Genomic DNA, 15373 nt, shown 5'->3' with positions numbered 1-15373 from the left:
CTGCTTTCAGTTTTAGAAAGCAGAGGTCTTTTCAGGTCACAAGTGTGGATCCATGGGAAGCAGTTTTTGAATTGTCTTCTTCTAAGGCACGATTCAGTATTGAATCAGTAAAGCTTTTGGGTTTACGCTGTCCTCAGTTCTGAGGGTGACTGATAACCTAATATGGTGTCTGAGAAAGTATTTGACGGTTTTTGTAGTTTTTTTTCTTTTTGTTTTTCTTTTAATGACCTAAAACTGGAGGTCTTTTGTTAGGTCTCCAACACTTCTGGTGCAAGTATGGACAAAAAAAATCCCCAATGGGTACATATGGACAAATGTAAACAATTGCATGCAGAGTGTGGGTCCTTTGGTTGAACCAGTTGGAAAGTGCAAGGAATGATTTGGCTCAGATCCATGGGTGAGAATCTGAAGCTGTGTGTGGAGCCCGGGGAACTCCACGTGTTTTCCTGTCCCTAGAGTGGGAGCAGAGGTCAGCGCCTCAGCCTAAAACTGGGGGCTGTGGTGGTCTGAAAAGCCAGTTGGAAAAAGCTAGACACTATTAGGCCAGTCACGCTGGAAAGGCTCAAACAAATTTGTTAACTTGTTTCAAATCTTGCAATATAAACCCACATAACCCGTTTACTGCAATTACAAAGTCAGATAAACTGTTCATAGTATAACAGTCTTTACTGCAGTTGTATTTAGTTTCATGCTGCAAGACTTAGTAATTATTGTTTCATTTTTAAATTATTAATTCACATATGTCATATTTCTCTTCTCACATTTTAAAGAAAAAAAGGGCGAATTGTGGAATTACATTTTATGGAAATGTTATACTCTCGTTCACCCCTGGAAAATGTATGGTTTATCCCAAGTCTGTACCCTCCCTGCAGTATCGTGTATCTGTAACCTCATTGGCCGGAGAATGTTACCGGGCCCACCTTGAACCTCTGTGTTAAGGGTGCATTCGGGGAGGGCTTCTCCTCTTTTGCCCTGGTGGTCTTCGGGGACTGCTCTCTCCCCATCCCTCTCCCCTTCTCCCCCTCCCCCCTTCCCTTCCCCCCCTCCTGCAGGACCATGCTCCCTGCCTGGAGTGAGACTTTGAATAAACCCTCATCTCAGCAGCTGTCTGAAGTCTCTTTGCCTGCCAGCACACGAACACCTAGGTCCCTAGGACCCGGGGGTCTCCCGGGTGACCCTCCCTGGGGACACCCCCCAAAATTTAAACTACAACAAGCGGGGATCAGAGCGGGAAGGCATCTCAACAAGGGAGATAGCAGGATTTCTGACTACGAGATCAAGTCAGACCCGCATAGAGGTAAGACCGCTAACCCTGAAGAATGGAGTGGGAGGCGGCCCTCAGTCTGTTGAAATCTATCCTTGGCAAGCAAGGGATGAACACCGAGGAGAGACAGCTCAAAGAGCCTTTAAAATGGGCTAAAGAACATGGATATATGAAAGACATATCACTGATCTTTAGCCCTGAAGAATGGATGGAGGTGTGCGATGCCCTATGGAAAAAGACGATTGAACGAAGTAAATCAGCTAAAAAGCTGGGGAGCTTATGGCGCAGTATAATCAACACATTACTACAGATGAAAGCAGAATGTAAGGTCACTCTGGCAGCTACAGAGGTGCTACACCCTCCAGCTGCCCCCCCGGTCCCTGAAACAACAGCTTTTCGGATTGGAAGATTTTTTGGCACTGATCATATGCGGCCGATAAGAGGACTGCAGCAGCAGCCAAAAAACTCTGCTGTGGAAGTAACAAAAGACGAAGTGGCTGTCCAGTCAACAGGTGGTTTGCCTAAGCAAGACACACACACTACAGCAGCCACAGTCCCTGAACCCGTGCCAAGTCATGATGTATCAGAGCAGAGCAAAGCAGCTCGCTGACCACAAGCTTATCCTCTGCTCCCAGCTAGCGGACAAACAACACCTTGTCCCCCCTGCTCCCAAGGATCAACATCCGTCAGTGGGCATGCGTCACCCTCTTCACCTTTTCCTCCTATGGAGGTTGCAAAGAATCCACCTGGTTTGGAATTAAACCAATCAAGTGAAACTAAGCAATTAATGAAGGAAGTGCTGAAGAAATTAGAAGAGCTTGCCCAACAAAAGAGTGCAACAAGCCAAGCAATCGATTCTGCTGGGAGAGACAAGGGTCTCCCACAGAAACAATGGGAAGCAGAACAAGAAATGACGAAGCATATGCATGCTGAAAAACCACCTCCGATGAATCCTAATCACTTTAGCAGACCAACGGCTCCGCCCATCGGACCACTGCAAGAACCTGTGCTTATCTCCTCATCAGAAGGAATTGTGGTAATGCCTAAACAAGCAGGAAATAGATGGTCGGGTGTCATCCATGATGTGATCCTGGAAGAGGAATGGCAAGCAGCCTCTGCAGAAGCAACAGGGAAAGAGAGTGAAGGAAAGCTGGGTTGCAAATTTCACCCGAGAAGATTCAACAGAAGAGTCCTTGGAAATATCTGAGTTGGATCACAACTGACGCAACAATCACTCCACAAAAAGTCACCATTAAAACTCAAATTTCCACGCTCACAGATGTGCAAATGCTACTTGGTGATCTACAGTGGGTTCAAACTCTAATTGGCATTACAAACGATGAATTGTACCCACTCTTAGCACTACTCAGAGGTACTGATTCAGATCAATGTACAGAACTTACTCAAGAGCAGAAAGACTGTATTAACTGCCTTGGTCATCTCATTTCCACTCGACGGACTTCACATCATTTGTTTGTGGTGGCACGACCCACCACTGTGTTTGCTGTCAATGGCAAAAAAAAAACGGGGAAGAAGGGAGGCCTAAGACAACAAGTGATGCCATTGACAAGCTAAATGTCAGACCTAACGCGGTGTATTTACATTGTTTGCGACAATCTTGTTGTGAATGTGGTAGTTGTGATTGGTGGGTAAAGATTAAGTGTGGAGGCTGCCAGTGAATTATTTTGATCCATAGGAGTCGCCTCCATTTGATTGCCTGTTGTATTAGCTGTAATGGTAATTTTTGCCCTGGAAATCCTTGGGCAGCATTAAGAGAATATTTAGGAGAAGTACAGTTAGATGATCACAGTTTAGAGGGTTTGTTTGAAAACGAAGGAGCCAGACGGAGAGCCTGGATCGTTTGGCTCATCCAACAAACTTTGAAACGTGTGGTTACCCTTAGGAATACACATATTTTGGAACAGCAATATAGTAGGGGAGTGAGAGTCCCTATTAAACATGGGGTTCCTGAAGACAGCTGGGAAAGGACGTGCCAATATTGACAGTGGCGCCATAATGGTCGTTGCAATCACCATCTTAGCCACACTACACAAAGTGGGTACTGTCACAGCAGACCCCAGTAAAGCCTTATTTGACCCCAGAGAAAATATTTGGGTAACGCTGGCACGAAGCCTGAATACTACCTCCTTTTGTGCCAGTTTAGCCATCCCAATGTCAGCATTTGTGACATGCTTGGTAGGTGTTCCAATAAATGACTCCAACATAAATTTGTTGACTGAGACCCCCACAGATTTTTGTAGCAGTGAGGTAAACTATTATGAAAATGGACTGGCGATTAGCTTTACCTCGATTACTAGAAAATGTATGTATGGAATCAATTCATGGATCCCTACACTACCCTTTTATCCAGGCGATCCTCAAGAGATTGAAATTCTTGGGACACTTATTGCTCCTTCATATTTTTATTTTAATGCATCAGCATATGGGTGGCCATTGGGGATAAAGGGTGACAATCGTATAAGGCCTACTTTTGTTACAGGGTCAAATGGATGGAACAATGAATCCTTATGGTGCTTGGATCTGACTCAGAATAAAACAACCCCAGTGTCATCGATCTACCCTAGGCAATTACCAGCTGGCCTATTTTTAATATGTGGCAATCACGCCTGGGCCGGGATACCTCCAGCACCTGTTGGTGGGCCATGTACGATTGGACAAATAAGCATGGCAATGCCTATAACAATTTAGAAAAGTTAGCTTGCTAGGTTGTTAGACAGGCTAATGCTACTATTACTGTTTTATCTGTATTAGCTAAGGATTTTTTTTAGTATGCAGCATGCAATATTACAGAACCATGCAGCAATTGGATTTTTTTATTAGCTTATGGTCATGGTTGTGAAGACTTTGATGGAATGAGTTGCATGGACCTTGAGGATCATTCTGAGTCCATCCACAAGAAAATACAGAACTTACAGCAACATGTTAACAAAATTCAGCAAGATGTAAGATTCTTTGGATTGGAGTCATTATGTGATTGGTTGGGCATTGGTAGGTAGATAAAGCGATTAGTGAAAACAGGAATTGTTGTGTTATTAGTGGTTATCTTGGGAATGTGTTTGGTTGTTTGTTGTCATGTGTGCATAGAGTGTTTGCAAAGGTAACAGAACAGGCATGGATTGTGCAAAAAGAAAACGGGGGAATTGTGGATGCATGGCTGGAAAAGCAGGGACATGTGCACAATCCTGCTTTTAGCCTAAAGGATGAGTAGAAGCTGAAACATCCTTGAACCGTTCTTTAGATGGGATAAGGAGGAAGTAAAGTTTGTAGCAATAGCTGTAACAGGATTCTAGACAGGATGCGCTGACCATAAGTTGGGGAAGGCTCACAGCATCCAGCCGCGTGGACAGAGCTTCTAAGCCAATTATGTATACTGCAAGGACACGTGAACACTATGGTTTAACCAATGATGTTCAGAGTTAGGTGCATGATATGCTTAGCACAGTATAAATGTAAGCCAAATAGCTGAATAAACAAGCAAGATCTTTAACTCATATTGAGTGCTGTCTTGACTCTGGCTGATTCCTGGCAACAGAGTTCAGCACTTGAATTTTGTTGGGGCACTGCTCACGCCCTGAGTGCTGCGTCAACAGATTGATGATTCCTACACAAGCCCACAAGCCTCTATACTTAGCAGGTGAGGGGGATGCAGAAGGCGGGCACATGGCAAAGTGTGAGGCTATGCATTGCGGGGAGCAGGGAGAAAATGTCTCTGTCCTTGCCGTGCTCAGCTTTAGGTAAAGGGAACACAGCCTGGAGAAGTACAGCAAATTTCTCCTCATGTACATATTTGACTATGAGGTGAAAATTATGGGAAAAAAACCTGGTAGAAATTATTTCTAGTGCAACATGAAGGGCACAGCACCCTGCCAGCTCACCTGGCAGTAGTTATAGTTCTGTGCCCCTGAATGAGGGCTTTTAAGGCAGCTCTGCTCTTTAAATGATGAAGAGCCTGCCTGAGTGACAAATAAAAGCTAGTCAATGGACAAGGTTGTTTTGTGTAATTTTGTGCCCGTTGCTGAAGGCTCTTTCCTAACATTTGACTGGAGGCAGTGACAGCTACAGCTGAAGGCAAGTCCTCAACCTGTAATTGTTCTCACATGTCACTTATGAAAGTCCTAGCAGTTGCCCTGGTCAGTAGACGGTCTGTGTTTCCTGCAGTATGATATAGAAGATCATGACCACAAGCATTAGCTCAACTATGTCCTGAAATGGGTAATTTCCCAAGAAATGGACTTACCAAATTTGCTAGAGCAAAGCAATAAACAGCTCAGTGTTAGGGCATTTGAAGGCACAGCCCTTTCTCTTTTTCGTTGGGGATGCAACCAGAGCTGTGGCATGGGTCCTGCAGAGATGTGTGAAGGTTTGAGTGACTCGGGTTGGCTGGTAGGGAAAGTGAGGATGTTCTGTTTGCTAGAGGTGTGGATGGGTGGTACAACCCTGACCTGCAAAGCCAGTTTCAGCAACAGACTCTGCTGTTAGCTACAGAATCAGTCTGAGAGTTGATGTTAAGATATTCCTCTTCCTGGCTGCTGCAAGCTTGATTCCACATCCACAGCTAGGAAAGACTCAGTCTCTCCTTGCTGAGACACAGAAGGCACCATTTTGCTGCTGTTCACCCACACCAACAAAATGGTGATTCTGGAAGGCATGCATTTCAGATGATGATGTCTCTCTCACCCCACACAACTGATTCTTTTGCAACTGCCCACCTCCTCCTCCTGCAAAATACATGTGAACAGAAGGGAGGAAAGAGCAATCAGAGAGAAGCACAGTCACATGTGCCCATAATCCTGTCTTATATTTGCAGAGCAAGAAAGCTAGAATCCAAACATAAGAGCATGCCTACTAAGAGGGAGTTGTACCAAAGAAGCAACTTATTTCATACAATGGGAAAGCCTCTGGCAGACAGAAAGGAGCTGTGTTCTCCCCTTCATGCGTTCATATGATTCCTATTAGTAATGCAGGAAGGAAAAAAAAAGTCATTATTTCCAAAGGTTCACAGGACAGCTGAAGCCACACATCACCTCTGAGAACACAGATGTGCTTGCCCTGGCTTGAGACCCTGCAGGGCTCTGCTAATTGGCCCCTCAGTAAACATCCAGCAGCCAGGGCCACCGGGGAGCCCTTCCGTGGTGCTTTGATCAGCCGTGTTGCATATGTGGTGATTCCACCCAGGGAATCCCCACCTAGCAAGTAAATGGAATAATTCCCTCTTGTGCACAGTGACTGCTTGCCTGGCTGAATCAAAGGCAGCTATGGCTGCGTGTTTTCTTTACTCACACCTCAAGCATCATTACTACTCTCCTTCTACAGGGAAAGCCAAAACATACTAGGTCACGTACGCTGTGGAGGCAGGAGCAGAGAACTTCTTTCCCTTCTCAGTGTTCCTCAGAGACTGTTATTTTAGAGCAATGAATGAGTTGCACATTTTCCCTCTCTTGCTTTATTAAAACACCATACTTGTGTTTTCCTGCTTCTTCCCTGTCAAAACCCATCTTTCACTCCTAAAGCATAAACTAACAGAACAACTCTGGCTTGTACACAGACACACACACACTATAACTAGAAAAGGGTTTGATCCCAAAGCTGCTGGACACCTTCATTTCATCTTAATTTCAAATGAAATTAAGGTCACAGCACCCACAGAGTTTGCCCAGATTCCCACTCATTCATGAGTAAGTGTATAGCCAATCAAGCATGTACCCTGGAGAGGAGCGCTAAGAAGTAGTATTAAGCAATTTATATGACATACAATCAATTTAACACTGCCATTTAAGCTGGTGATCAGAATTCCTTCACAGCATACACAAAAAAATGTTTGTAAGACCGAGTAACAGGTAGACAGCATTTTTTACCAGCTGTGCTTTTGAGGTGTGAATCATTATTTCCAGTGACTGAAGTAAATTTCTTTTTAGAGTGTGAAATATCCAGTTGCTTTGAAGTGTAGGGCAGTCTAGCTTAATTACCCATTGATCAGCCACTAAGAAATAAGGTATCTTGAAACCCTCAGGGACTTAACAGTACTAAACAGGACATGAAAGTAACTCAAGAATAAAACATTTAATTTTCCACCTGTAAGTGCCAATTAGATTTAGTACCATTCAGTATTTGCTTCCAGTTTTTCCAAACTTTCAGTTCTATATTCAGGACAAAGTTGCTTTTCTATTGTTTTTAGCAAGAGAACATGGTCACATAAAGATACACCCAGCCCACTCAGGTTTCCCCCTCTCTCATTTCACTCACACAACCAGCCATCACACAATCCTACCTTCCCAGTTGTTGTCATCACACAATGATGTTAAATCCAGCCGAGGCACTTCAGATACAAAGCTGTTTTCCTGATCATCTCTTTGCAACTTGTTTTCAGGCATGCTTGGATGTTCCTGAATCTTCATACTTGAAGTCAGCTATGTTCCCATGCACCCAAAGAAATGAGAAAGAAAGGAAAAAAAAAATGTTTCAGGATGCAGAGGGGGGAAAAAACCCCTGCAAGTCACAGCAGCAGTAAACTCATGCCTTTAGCTAAAAAGATCCAAACAGACCCTGATGTTTCCAGCTCCAAATTCATATCCCTTGCTTGGTGACCCCTGTGTACTAATTGCTCATTCACACCAGTAAAAACATCCATCCATCTGCCTTCCTTGAATTTTTCCTTCTTTAGAAAGCTACTGCAAGTTCCCGAGACTGCCTGCCCTGACAACTGCAAGCAGCTGAGAAAGCCTCAAGTAGTGGATTGGGATGAAATGGGAGGGAGGGAAGCAGGGAGGCAGGGAGAAAGGGAGAGGGAGGGGGGTGGCTGTGTACACTTGCTACAGGAGCGCAACTCCTTCAAGCAACGACAAAAATGCTGCTGCTGATGTGAGGCTGTAGCAATATGGTGCCTTCTAAAAAGCAGGCACCAGAGCTCCTGAGGCAGCAGCCGCAGCCAGCCAGCAGTGCAGGCTACATACATGAATGCTCTCATGCAGACTGTGCTGGCTCAGATCAATTAGTGCCAGCTAAGCTGTGCTGGCTGCACATTCCCTGATTTCCTGTGGTTGTTTTCTAGCTGGGCGTGGGGAGAGCAGAACTATTTATGGAGGAGCTCTGGGTATTAAAGCAGTCTTGTGCAAATCCAAATGGCAGTAGGGTTTGGCATCTCAGCTGCAAGCAGTGTGGACTCTGGGAAAATGCAAAAAAAAATCACACAAGCATCCAGTAATAGGAATAAACCAAAAAAAGCAGAATTCTGTCAATTACATGATTCATCAGCTAGTACTACTTAGAAGCAAGTGCTGTTTGTCTCAGCACTGTTCTCCCCTGCACATACCACACGTCTGTGAAAAATGTGAGATGATTAATTCATGTTCTTATGGTAAATTGGAAAATTATAAAGCTGTATAAATTTATATCAAGTAAAAGTCTATGTTTTAGGAGGTTTCTCCATTCAGAAGGGAACAAAAGACTTTGCAGCCTTCTCAAGTATTGGGAGGGGACCTATTGAGATGAGCCAGTATCAGCAACTCACACCTCGGGAGCCACCTTCACAGACCATCAAGCAATATCACCCATATCTCAGACATTCATCAACTATAAGAATCCATAGAAACTGAACATTAACACATAGATTTGGGAGGGGAGCTCTTTTCAATCCGACCAGAGATGGATTTGGGTTTGAATAGCTAACCAAGAAACAAAGGGAAATATGGGGAAATATTGCCAGAGGCAGAATAAAGAGTATAAAAACCAAGCCTCGAACATGGCAAATTCGTGTACCCAGCTAGAGACACAGACGGCCAGGGTCTATGTCTATGGGTCACCCTTGGCTCTCTTTTTTCCCGGGAGAAACTCTGTCAAGTAAGTGTCGCTGTTTGTGGGGAGTTTTTTTTTATTGCTTAAAATTCTGAAATTTGATTCCAAATTTTGTGATTTAAATTTTTAATAAACGAAATTATAGAATTTAGTAATAAATTGTCCTGGCATTTATAACACGTCCCTGTACATTTGTGCAGAAATCCCTGCCATTCCCACAATCCAGAGACATAGTGTGCATGTCTGTGACAGTGCCTGTTGAGAGCGCTTCTGTCACTCCAAAATAAACTAGCTGTAATGCCTCACAGAGGGCAGTAGGGAAAAGGAAGTGTAATGCATGTACATAAACATGTAGTGTGATATGTATAAACCCACCAACAAACACAGAGCTAGATGAATAGACAAGATTATATTACTACATAAGCTGTTTGGATTTGTTAAGAACAGCTTAGGCATAATTCTCTCCAATATAGTCTAGTGGGCAGTCAGTATGCAGATTTTCCCTCTGCAGATATTTTGAAAATCTAGTCAACAATCTGCATAGTCTGATATGGGAAGAAAATGAGTCAGAAGAAAATAACCAGTATTTTTTGACTTATTTTCCTTGTGAATCCAGAAGCATGGCCAAATGCTTCAATATCCTTAGTACATGCCACTAAGGCACATTTACTTTTTTCATCTGCAGAAAGCTAATGATGTGTTTCGTGCATCTTTTCCCTTTTGAGCAGAGAAAAACAAGTAACTTTCATGAAGAGGGAAAAAAGTTGCCCAGTGGACAAATCATATGAATAAATGTTTTTATCTGGATTCAGCTCCATCAATCCCTGCAATTGAATAGGATGCTAAATAATTCCATTTAGGCTTCCTTTCCCACAAAAGGATCGGGTGATCTTTTGAGGTCCCTTTCAACCCGGGCTGTTCTACTGTTCTAAAAATCTGGTCGATAAATACCCTGGTATTTGTAGAGGGTTCTGCATTGTATTTGTGTAAGGTGTGTATTTCCTGTTTATTTCAATAAATAGCCTTTTTGAAACATTATAACAAAATGAAACACTAGATGACAGTTTGCCAAGCACTAATAACTCATGCAGCTTGATGCTAAATCTGATTACAAATGTGTTTATCGTGAGAGCTGTACATGGAAAAATGCTAATTCACCATTCAATATCTTTTAAGCTGCTTCCAGGTTGGGAGGACTTAAATATTTCTCTAAGGTCCACTGACAAATTTCCTGCCAGGATTTAAATAGTCTGTGTACCTCACAAACAAAGACTGGTCAGAGGCCAACTGCTTGTAAATTGCCAGCACAGTATTTAAAAGTGATACTTTAAGGCAAGGAAAAATAAAGCATCGAGTTTCAAAACTGGTGCTATTTTTAATAACAAAGAAGTGTGAAGGAATGTACCTAGATTTTAACAATTTCAAAGGGAGCAACCTGAAAATACCATCTCTTCACCACTACTGATACTAATTAGAGATAAATGTCTTTCTATGAAGAGTGTACAATTGCCTGACTTATTAAGACTCTTAAAAGGTATCTGTAGCAGATATAAGGGCACTTTCAAGATAGATAAACACTTATATTAGAAAGATCATATCGATGTCTTCTTCCTCCTGAAGTCATTTCAGTTGTTGGAAATATTTAAAAAGTATGTAAAAACAGGCCTGTGCCCTGCCTGCAGCCAGTTACTCTCCTTTCTTTGCTCACTGATGTAGGCTCTAATACAATGAATAAATCATTAGGTGTTCTAAAGAACAATGGTGGTACAAACCCAGAAGACTCAAGAAAACAGATGTTTAACTTCCTTTTGTTATAAATGCCAATACGATATTCCAATTAAAATAATAATTTGGTTTATTAATTGTGAAAAATGTGAAATGATTAATTCATGTTCTTATGGTAAATTGGAAAACTATAAAATTGTATAAATTTGTATTAGGTAAATTCTATTTTTAGGAGACCTTGCAGCAGATGGTGAAACTAACAAGCCTGAAAAAGCAGGCGTCTCCATTCAGAAAGGAACAAAAGATTTACGGGAAAGCCTGCAGCCTTCTCAAGTACCCGGAAGAAACCTATCAAGATAAGGTGGCACAGCAACTCACACCTTGGTTGCCACCTTCACAGACTATCAAGCAACATCATCCATATCTCGACCATTCATCAACCATAAGGATCTATAGAAATTGGACATTAACATATGAACTGAGAAAAGAACTCTTTCCAGCCTGGTCTGGGAAACTCCTGAATTTGTATAGCTAGTCGGGAAACAATGGGAAATATGGGGAAATATTGCCAAGGGCAGAATAAAGTGTATAAAAAACAAGCCCCGAACCGGGCAAATTTGTGAACCGTTGGGGGAGATAGCAGACTGCCAGGCTGTATCTCACAGTTCACCCTTGGCATTTTCCCGGGAAAAACTCCGTCAAGTTTCTCCACTGTTGGTGGGTTTATCGAAATTCTGTGATTCGATCTTTATTAATAAACCAAATTATTATTTTAATTGGAATATCATATTGGCATTTATAACAGTTTTGGTGCCCTCAGCGGGGCCAGTTTTGGAAAATCTGTGGACCCCTGTATCTGACTGGGAGGTGCCCCACTGTAAAAAGCGGCTTGGCAGATCGGGATAAGTCCAGCAGAACCTACTGGCTAAATGAACCCAAAAAAACCACAACAGCAGAGGGGTAAAAAGGACAAGCTAGCTTGGGTGAGCTCAGGAACTCAGCAGGGAAGGGTCCCTGGTAACCGCGGTATTGTTTCACTCGTAAAAATCTACGTGCACGAAGAATCCACACAGGAAAAAGAGACCGTAAGTATCGTGTGGTTGAGTGGGGTGACCTAACGAATGAGACCGTGTGTGCGTGTGTGTGTGTGAACGAGACGTGATATTATCACGAAGCGAGAGCGGACCTCGAGATCGCGGTTCCGTTGTCCCACGAGGGACTCGGCCGGTCGACAGGGAAGCGTGTGAATTTGTGAGATTTGTGTGTCTCCCGACGGGGAGGTTGGTGGTCACCAGGAGTCTTGAAGGAAAGAGGACGTCCCATAGAGTTTGGGGACTAGTAAGCCTTCTTGACTGTGACCTTAGGGTCGGTTAATTTTTTCGGTGGCGGTTGTAGAGCCCGCCGTTAAACGAACCTCCCCAGAACGGTCCTCTGGTGGATTACTAAGTTAACGGCACCGAGTTCAGAAGGACTCGGGATTTAATTTTTGTGTGTGTCAACCCATCAAAACTTCTGCGCCACAGGAAGGATGGGGTCGTATCTCAGCAAAGATACGGGATATCAGCTATGGGAAACCTCAGAGGAGGCAGTTCCCAAGATCCCGAGGAGAAGCCCCCTGGGGTGGATGCTGGAATGTTGGAAGGAGCATCCCGAGAGGCGGGAGAGATCTAAACAAAGGATGATATACTTTTGTATGGAAGTATGGGGAGGCAAGGAAGTAGAGAAACATGTGATCCGGCCGATGTTCGGCACATTTGACTCGCGGACTTGTCAGGCTCTGTGTAAGTATGTGAGGAATAAGGAATTGAGAGAGGTAGATGAATTAGAGTATGCACAATTGTGGGAGGATTCTCATTTTAGGATGTATCCAGTAAAAACGGGGAGAAAAGAGGAATGGGAACCCCTGGACTGTCTACCCCCTCCCTACGCACCCCCACCGGCACAAGCCCCTGCCCCGATCCAAGAACCTGCTTCTAATCTCGATCAGCAGCGTGCTCAGGATTACCCCGTAATGACATCAGTGCCACCGCTGGAAAACAGGGTCTCAGTAACCGAGACCCCTGCTCCGCCGCTTTTCCGCCATCCTGAAACCCCGCTCCCCGAGAAAGACGCTATCTCCCTTCCTGGTCCGAGCCAATGCGCGCGCCCAGAACCTAAGCCTGCGCTCTCTCCTCCGGTGAGGAGAACCAGGAGAAAGGGAAGGAAAATTAGTGAAGGAGATAGCGAGATAGAGGAAGAAGGAAAGGGATTATACCCCTTGCGAGAGGTACCCACTGCCCCCGGAGTTATAGGATTTGTGAATGTACCTATTAATACTACGGATGTGAGAGCGTTTAAGCGAGAGATGGGTAGCTTGATGGATGATCCTTTAGGGGTTGCGGAAAAGGTTGATGAGTTTTTAGGTCCTAATATTTATACTTATGATGACATCACGGCAATTTTGAGATCTTTGTTTCATTTGGAGGGAGAGAATTAATCAGACAAGCGGGGATGAGGGAGTGGGAAAAGCGGAATCCACAAGGAACCCCCGGTGATTTAAAGTGGCCCAGCCATAGACCGGAGTGGAGTCCGCAGACGGAGGATGGGCGGAAAAACATGATGGATTTAAGAAGTATTGTAGTACAGGGTATTAGGGAGGCTGTACCTAAAAATCAAAATATTAGTAAGGCTATGAATGAATGTCAAGGCAAGGATGAGACTCCGTCGGAGTGGCTCGACAGGTTGAGGAAAAGTTTACAAATGTATTCAGGTACAGATCCTAACTCCCCTGTGGGAGAGGTGTTGCTCAAGACTCAATTTGTTGCTAAGTCTTGGGAAGATATTAGAAGGAAATTAGAGAAGATTGAGGATTGGCAAGAACGAGGCTTGCAGGAGTTGTTAAGGGAAGCTCAGAAGGTGTATATGCGACGGGAAGAAACGCAACAAAAGATGCAAGCGTGGGTTTTGGTAGCGGCCGTGCGGGAAATCCAGAGTAAGGGACCCTCCCAAAGACCCGAATTTCTGGAAAAGAGGGGTGGTGTTAGGGAAAAACCTGGAAAGTCCCCACCGGATCGAAAAGAGACATATAAGGAAACCCTCCGGTGTTTTTACTGTGGGGAGAAGGGACACACGAAAAAGGAATGTAGTAAAAGAAAAAAGGACGAACGCATGTTTAAGGATGAATAGGATACCCTTGGGCTCTTCTTTCTGGGGTCAAGACCATCCAAAGAGCCTAAGGTAACTTTGAAAATAGGACCCCACAGGGAGGAGGTGTTGTTTTTAGTTGACACGGGAGCTGAGCGATCCACGGTCAGGAAACTACCAAAAGGATGTAATAAAGGTACAGAAATGGCTTTGGTAATTGGAGCTAAAGGGGAACCTTTCAGGGTTCCGATAACTGAAGAAGTGAATATTGAATTAGGAGATAAGGTGTGTGTAAATAACTTGTTGGTAGAAGAAGCAGATTACAATCTGCTGGGGAGAGATTTAATAGTAACTCTAGGAATAAATCTCTTGGTGAAAGGTGCTGAAATTGTGGTAAACTTGTATCAGTTGACTGAAAAAGATGAAGAGAAAATTAACCCATCAGTTTGGCACACCCCGGGAAAAGGGGGAATAATTGAAATGAGCCCTATATCTATAGAGATCCAAAGACTGGAGGACCCCATCCGGGTTAAACAATATTATATCTCCCTGGAAGGGAGAAAGGGGCTGAAACCTATAATTGAGGATTTGCTGAGGAGAAAAGTGCTTGAGCCCTGCATTTCTAGACATAACACCCTGATACTGGCAGTGAGAAAACCTGATGGCAATTATCGTTTAGTCCAGGACCTAAGAGCAGTAAACCAGAGAACAAAAACTAACTTTCCTGTAGTAGCAAATCCCTACACATTATTAAATCAGGTTTCTCCAGAGGATGTATGGTATAGTGTAATAGATCTGAAGGATGCATTTTGGACGTGTCCCCTGGCAGAGGACAGTTGGGATTTCTTTGCTTTCCAGTGGGAGGACCTGGATAAGAATAGGAAGCAACAGTTAAGGTGGACTTCTCTACCCCAGGGTTTCACTGACTCACCAAACTTGTTCGCCCAGGCTTTGGGAAAATTATTGGATCAATTTGTCCCTGTAGAGGGAACAAAAATCTTGCAATACGTAGATGACATATTAATTACAGGATCTGAGGTGGAGAAGGTCAGGGCAGGCACGATAGAACTACTGAATTTTTGGGGAAAAAAGGGATTGAAAGTATCCAAATCTAAACTGCAATTCACTGAGCAAGAGGTAAAATACTTAGGACATTGGTTGGTGAAGGGAAAGAAGAAATTGGACCCTGAGCGAGTATCAGGGATCGTGGCCTTACCACCTCCGTGCACAAAGAAGGAAGTTAGGCAGTTATTAGGACTTCTGGGATATTGTAGGCAGTGGATCAAAGGGTATAGTGAAAAGGTTAAGTTTCTTTATGAAAAACTCACCACGGACCACGTCAAGTGGGATGAAGAGGATAATAGAAGGCTGGAAACGCTTAAGGGGGTATTAATAACTGCCCCGGTATTAAGCCTGCCTGATATTAACTGGCAGTTCCAGCTTTTCGTG

The 15373-nt window shown here is 43.7% G+C and overlaps 1 protein-coding gene across 7 annotated transcripts in view; it reads right to left on the bottom strand.

Annotated features, from left to right (window-relative positions):
- Positions 1-15373, bottom strand: part of LOC134563408 (protein FAM13A-like) — a 116011-nt gene that overhangs the window by 56065 nt on the left and 44573 nt on the right. For 6 of the 7 annotated variants that reach the window (XR_010083363.1, XM_063421317.1, XM_063421316.1 and 3 more), the window contains one exon: positions 7554-7692. The exons of the other annotated variant lie outside the window; for it this stretch is intronic. Coding sequence is in view for 5 of the 6 variants with exons in the window: in XM_063421317.1 (XP_063277387.1) it covers positions 7554-7692 (139 nt within the window). In the remaining variant the exon portion in view is untranslated. The remainder of the gene's footprint in view (positions 1-7553; positions 7693-15373) is intronic. 7 annotated transcript variants of the gene reach the window in all.

The sequence above is a fragment of the Prinia subflava genome, chromosome W (genome assembly GCF_021018805.1).
Source record: "Prinia subflava isolate CZ2003 ecotype Zambia chromosome W, Cam_Psub_1.2, whole genome shotgun sequence".
Lineage (NCBI taxonomy): Eukaryota > Metazoa > Chordata > Aves > Passeriformes > Cisticolidae > Prinia > Prinia subflava.
The sequence above is the reverse complement of the archived record's forward strand: the minus strand, read 5'-3'. Positions and strand labels throughout refer to the sequence as shown.